The 6,828-nt window shown below is 48.4% G+C and overlaps 1 protein-coding gene across 1 annotated transcript; it reads right to left on the bottom strand.

The window, feature by feature from the left end:
- Positions 1 to 204: 204 nt before the first annotated feature.
- On the bottom strand, positions 205 to 630 carry LOC123348354 (ribonuclease-like). The gene has a single exon (XM_044985872.1). The coding sequence runs from the start codon at positions 628 to 630 to the stop codon at positions 205 to 207; it is 426 nt and encodes a 141-aa protein (XP_044841807.1).
- Positions 631 to 6,828: the final 6,198 nt, after the last annotated feature.

Below are 6,828 nucleotides of genomic sequence, written 5' to 3'. Positions count from 1 at the left end.
AGAGGGTGGGGGTGGGGAAGGGGCGGCTGTACTGTATAATGGGCACTAGGGGCAGCAGAGGGTGAGGGGAGGAAACACCTGCACAATTTGACCTGTGTTCAGAGGTAGGTGAGGAGCCGGGTGGGGTGACCAGTATCGGGGAGCCGGAGCCGGATGGGAGGAAGCAGCAGGGTCCCCTGCCTGCCCTCCATGCCTAATGCTGGCCTATTTGCTCTTCACATAGAAAACAGGGAGACCATCCCAACAGGCAATGACGATTTTTTGTGATGAGCTGATCCCAGTGTAAGAGATGCTCCAGGGATTAAATGTGCAGGAGGTGATGTTGAATTCATTCTTGCTCTCGTACCGGTAGGGCCCGTTGGCTACCCCCTCTGTTGTGCAGACTTTGGTGATGTTCTCGGGTGTTTCATGGATGAAGGTGTTGCTGTATTTCCAGTACATCACCCGGTCCCACATCATCCTGTTGCAATAGGCATTGTTGTTGGTGGCGATGGTCTTGGGGTTGTCCACATGTTCTCTCCGGAATACGTCATTCAGTGGGTTCCACTTCTGTCCGAGGGTCAGAGCCACACAGGCAGCCAGCAGGGCGAGGGTCAGCAGGAGCACAGGGCGGGGTCTGCTTGGAGCCATGGCTGTGTCTGTCACTGGATCGACCCGTAGAGGGGACAAAAGGGGAAGATGAATGGAGACATCACCGGGTGGGGCTCTGCCTCCTCTATGGAAACTGCTGGACCCAAAGCCCCTTCCCAGTCCCACCCCATTCTCCCCCAAAGCTCCTTCCCCTCCCATTATTCCTGCTCCACTGCATGATGTGCTGCTCTGAGACCAACTGACATCAACCTCTGCTCTCTTTTCTCTCTCCCACTGCTCCCCACGCTGAGCTGGAGATAAAACCCAGGAGTCCTGGCTCTGACCACCCCTGCAATAACCACTGGATCATGCTGCCTCCCAGAAACAAACCCTGCAGTTGCAGCCCCATGTGACACAGTTCTCTGCTCTTTCCCGGCTGGTGGAATCTCCGGCAACTTACCCAAGTCCTTGTTCCTTCACTGCTGTCAGAGTGATGGTTCTGAGCTTCTCCTGAGCGGAACCTCACCCTGATCCTCCTGCCTGTCTGGGAGCAGGTTATATAGAGACATGGAGGGGGAGGGGAAATCCAATAAACAATTGGGTAAGGATAATTTCCTGATAACTTGCGGTTAAAAGTAGTGGCCCAGCAGGCTGGGCATGGTTGGAGAACAAACAGCACATGTCCCGCCCGAGATGTGGGCTCCACCAAAACATCGCAGGGTGTGTCTAACCAGCAAGCAAAGGTGTGATTATAGCATGGGTGGGCAGAACAGTGTCAGCTTTATTCTAGCTAGTGTGAGTAACAATACTGGGTGGCACGGAATCCACCATGAGGTAGCTGCCCACGTCCCAGCCTGCCAGGGAGCCTGGCCCGTACTCTGGTCACCAGCCTGTGCTGCAGTCCAGGCCAACGTGTCCCATGCTAGCTAGACTAAAGTTAGCATAGCAACGCCCACCCATGCTGCAAACACAGAAACAGCTTCATTTTCTGTGTGGATGGACCCCAAGTCCTAACCCACTGACACCTTCCTAATCCAGTCCTATCCTGGGAACTCATAGCATTGCTGGTGCTCCCCAGTCCTGATTTATACCCTCCTGCTATCCCAGCCCTAAGCTCCCCACAGCCTGCTCTGCCAATGCCCCTCAATCCCGACCTGGTACTCCCTGATGCCCTAGCCCTGGGGTCCATTAAAATAATTTATGGACTTCAAACAGTTCAACAAGGTTCGGGGTTTGGTGTCCAGAAGGAACCAAAATACTCCAAAGTGTCCTAGAAGCTACAGATGGTAATAACTGTCCTTTTAGGGGAAAAGAGAAATTAGTTGAGATGGTCAGGAGCTGTGGTGGGTAAAGTGCAATAACGTGTCCTGGAAGCAAAACCAGAGACACCCACTAAAGGGGAGAGAAAATATAGCATCTGTCTCTGGTGTTGATTCTCATTTGCAACCTCACTGTTGGGGAAACACAAGGCACTCTGAGACCTGGCAAACTTGTACCAGCTGTTCAGGCCAGTGTTTTTACCTGTGTCTTTGGTTACTGGCTCACCGCAGTGTTGCAAAACGTCCAGTGTTCTCCGGCTAAGCCAGTCTCTTATTAGACAGAAGGAGAAAGGAGAGGGAAAGAAAAGAGAAAGAATATGGTGGGGAAGGAGAGGCTCAGAACCATCACTCTGACAGCAGTGAAGGACAAAGGGAACGTCTACAGGGCAAAGAGAAACCTGTGGCATGGAGTCTCGGAGCTTGGGTCGATTGACTCAGACGTTCAGGTGTGGGATGGAGCCTGGGAACCACCCCACTTTCCAGGTTTCAGAGCCGGGACCCAGCACCATGGTTTTGTCTTTTCAGTGCAGACATATCCCAGTCTCCCATGCCAGGTGGTGGCTGGGGTTGGGCCAGAGCCGGTCGAGGGGGCCATGTCAGCTGGGTTCCTCTCTCTTGCCAGGCCTGGTCAGGACCTCTCTCGGGATTAGGATGAAGGAGGCCCACAGGTGTCATGCTTGATCCTGTGCTCCCAGGAGATGGCCCACAAGGCAGCCATGATGGTAAAGCTCGCTGCTTCCCCTGCATTCGGTCAGTGATTGTTGCATTCGCATCCTCTCCTCTGTCGGTTTTCCTCCCCAGTTCGCCTATATTTAAAGCCCCCAGAAGGAAGCGATGGGTGGAAAAGCCCCTCACCATATTTTCCGGTTCACTAGTGAGGCCTTATTCCCCACACACCAGTTTTGGTCCTTTGATTTCCAGCTCCACACTTCTCTGGTTTACCAGCCATGATCCAAACTCAGTCTTTGAGTGATGTCGGGGGCCTGTTTGTTTGGGCTCGTTTAATGAGTTTCACTTTGCACCTTTTCCACTCAACCTTTATTGTTATTTGTGACTGGACATTTGGTAAAACTTTCACTCTTCACAGCTGAGTTTAATATTAGGGTAAATTTGTAGGCCCAATTATTACAACAGCTCCCCATCCCGCACAGCTCTGCTGGTGCCCCTCAATGCTGACCCACACCCCACTGCAAAGGGACTAAAAGAATTGGACAATACAATAGTTAGTGGGGAACTGTGTGTCTAAATCCCTTTGAAGGTGGCAGTCAGAGCACATGAACCCCTTGGGCTGCGGTGCTGTCATTACAGGAAGGAAGAAGGTTAGCTAGCACTAGTAGATCAGATTCCCCCCATGAGACTTGAACTCATAACACCAGATTGCTAGAACTGCTGTGTGAATCACTAGGCATCAGCTGTCAGGGGAATATGAGAACACTGGGGGTGAGGTGATGACATATATAATTCACATCCTGTCACCCAAGTGATATGTGATTCTTCCCCCGCAGGATAAGAGCAATTCTCTGAAGGAAGAAGAACTCCCACTGGATGCCATTGGGTCTCTGCCCTATTTCTGAGAGGCAGAAATGTGCCCTTGGAATTTTAATAGTGAATGAAGAGCACAAAAGAGCTTTGGGTTTTTAGTTTGTGAGCAGTGAATACCAGTGGAAAGCTGCTTATTCTGAGATAGCTTATTGCCATCAATGGAGAGAAATTAACGATATAGGTGTACCTGAATTCATACTAGTGGTTGTTCTGGCATAATAGCCCATCCCATTGTGGGAGTCTCTGAAGACTGGTAGTTACTACAGGACTGTAGGAGGTTGTTATTACCACATTCCCAGAAGGTATGATTAATGGAGCCACCAGGTATAATTACCATGCAGATTGGGAATCTAGGGCCCATATTTCTTTGTAGTCCTACAAGCTTCTGAACTAGCTAATGGCCTAGTCAGGATTACAACTTCCCTGTTCAGCTGGTAGCTCTTCTGTCTGGAGGAAGCGACCAGGGGGACAGCCACTGTAGACTTGATTCTGGCCAACAGGAAGAAATAGGTTGTGTAGGTGAAGGTGGAAGGTAATTTGGGAGAAAGTGGCCACGAAATGATAGATTTCATGATTCTCAGGAAAGGAAGGAGAAGCAGAATAAAGATGATGGACTTAAAAAAAGCAGCCTTTAACAAATTCTGAGAACTGGCAGGTAAGGTCCCATAGGCAGAAAATCTAAGGGATAAAGGCGTTTGAAGTTTCTCAAGGAGACAATATTAGGGCATGTCTGCAGACTATCCTGACCTGAAGGAAAGAGAGAAAGAATAATTAGAGACCAGCATGGCTCCATGAAAATCAAAATGGAATGCTACAAAAATTGGAAAGATGGACAAACTGCTAAGAGGAGTACAAAAGAGTATCTCCAGCATGGTGGGGGCAAGAATCAAAAATGCTAAGGCACAAAAAGAGCCACATCTAGCCAGGGACACAAAAGGATATGAGAAGAGGCTTTTGAAATAAATTAGGAATACTATAATGATGAAGAGACGTGTCAGAAGGGAGCTAATAACTGATGACATCAAGAAGTTTGATAAATTTAATGCCTGTTTTGCTCCAGTCTCCACTAAAAAGGTTAATGGTGACCAGATGCACAACACAATTAAAATTAACAACAAGGAGAAAGGAATGCAAGCCAATATAGGGAAAGAACAGGCTAAAAATATTTTGATAACTTAGATTTGTTCAGTATCAGAGGGGTAGCCGTGTTAGTCTGGATCTGTAAAAGCAGCAAAGAATCCTGTGGCACCTTATAGACTAACAGACGTTTTGGAGCATGAGCTTTTGTGGGTGAATACTCACTTCGTCGGATGCAAGTAGTGGAAATTTCCAGGGGTAGGTATATATATATGCAAGCAAGAAGCAAGCTAGAGATAACGAGGTTAGTTCAATCAGGGAGGATGAGGCCGGGTTCTAGCAGTTGAGGTGTGAAAACCAAGGGAGGAGAAACTGGTTCTGTAGTTGGCAAGCCATTCACAGTCTTTGTTTAATCCTGAGCTGATGGTGTCAAATTTGCAGATGAACTGAAGCTCAGCAGTTTCTCTTTGAAGGCTGGTCCTGAAGTTTTTTTTGCTGCAGGATGGCCACCTTAAGATCTGCTATTGTGTGGCCAGGGAGGTTGAAGTGTTCTCCTACAGGTTTTTGTATATTGCCGTTCCTAATATCTGATTTGTGTCCATTTATCCTTTTCCGTAGAGACTATCCAGTTTGGCCAATGTACATAGCAGAGGGGCATTGCTGGCATATGATGGCGTATATTACATTGGTGGACGTGCAGGTGAATGAACCGGTGATGGTGTGGCTGATCTGGTTAGGTCCTGTGATGGTGTTGCTGGTGTAGATATGTGGGCAGAGTTGGCATCGAGGTTTGTTGCATGGATTGGTTCCTGAGCTAGAGTTACTATGGTGCGGTGTGCAGTTACTGGTGAGAATATGCTTCAGGTTGGCAGGTTGTCTGTGGGCGAGGACTGGCCTGCCACCCAAGGCCTGTGAAAGTGTGGGATCATTGTCCAGGATGGGTTGTAGATCCCTGATGATGCATTGGAGGGGTTTTAGCTGGGGACTGTATGTGATGGCCAGTGGAGACCTTTTGGTTTCTTTCTTGGGTTTGTCTTGCAGTAGGAGGCTTCTGGGTACACGTCTGGCTCTGTTGATCTGTTTCCTTATTTCCTCGTGCGGGTACTGTAGTTTTGAGAATGCTTGGTGGAGTTTTTGTAGGTGTTGGTCTCTGTCTGAGGGGTTAGAGCAGATGCGGTTGTACCTCAGTGCTTGGATGTGGTGTGCCCGGGATGGAAGCTGGAGGCATGACGGTAGGCATAGTGGTCGGTAGGTTTTCGGTATAGGTTGGTGTTAATGTGACCATCACTTATTTGCACCATGGTGTCTAGGAAGTGGACCTCCCATGTAGATTGGACCAGGCTGAGGTTGATGGTGGGGTGGAAGCTGTTGAAATCGTGGTGGAATTTTTCCAGAGTCTCCTTCCCATGGGTCCAGATGATGAAGATGTCATCAATGTAGCGTAGGTAGAGAAGGGGCGTGAGTGGACGGGAGCTGAGGAAGCGTTGTTCCAGGTCGGCTATAAAAATATTGGCATATTGTGGGGCCATGCGGGTGCCCATAGCGGTGCCACTGATCTGGAGATATATATTGTCATCAAATTTGAAATAGTTGTGTGTGAGGATAAAGGCACAGAGCTCAGCAACCAGTTGTGCCGTGGCATCATCAGGGATACTGTTCCTAATAGCTTGTATTCCATCTGTGTGTGGGATGTTTGTGTAGAGAGCCTCTAAATCCCTGATGATGCATTGGGTCACCAATGCATTGTAGTTTCCTCAGAAAATCAGTGGTGTCACGGAGATAGCTGGGAGTGCTGGTGGCATAGGGTCTGAGTAGAGAGTCCACATATCCAGACAGTCCTTCAGTGAGAGTGCCAATGCCCGAGATGATGGTTATTCTTGAGAGAAGAAGACTGAGGGGGGACATGATACAGTCTTCCAATATGTTAAGGGCTCTTATAAAGAGGATGGGGATCAATTGGTCTCCAAAACCAAGAAGGAATGGGCTTAATCTGCAGCAAGGGAGATTCAGGTTAGATATTAGGAAAAACTTTTTAACTACAGGGCTAGTTAAGCTCTGGAATTGGCTGCCAAAGGAAGTTGTTATAACCCTCTCTGTTATAAATTGTTGCTTTATTTCCCTTATATGTGCCTTATTGTCTAGCTTCCACTTCCAGCCATTGGATCATTTTATACCTTTGCCTGGTCAATTGAAGATCCCTTTATCAAATATTTGTTCCCTATGTAGGTTCCCCATAATTTTTGTGGCTCTTCTCTGACCCCGCTCCAGTTTGTCAAAATCTTCCTTGAATTGTGGGCACCAGAACTGGACACGGGATTCC

Source organism: Mauremys mutica, chromosome 13 (assembly GCF_020497125.1).
Source record: "Mauremys mutica isolate MM-2020 ecotype Southern chromosome 13, ASM2049712v1, whole genome shotgun sequence".
Taxonomy (NCBI): Eukaryota; Metazoa; Chordata; order Testudines; family Geoemydidae; genus Mauremys; species Mauremys mutica.
The sequence above is the reverse complement of the archived record's forward strand: the minus strand, read 5'-3'. Positions and strand labels throughout refer to the sequence as shown.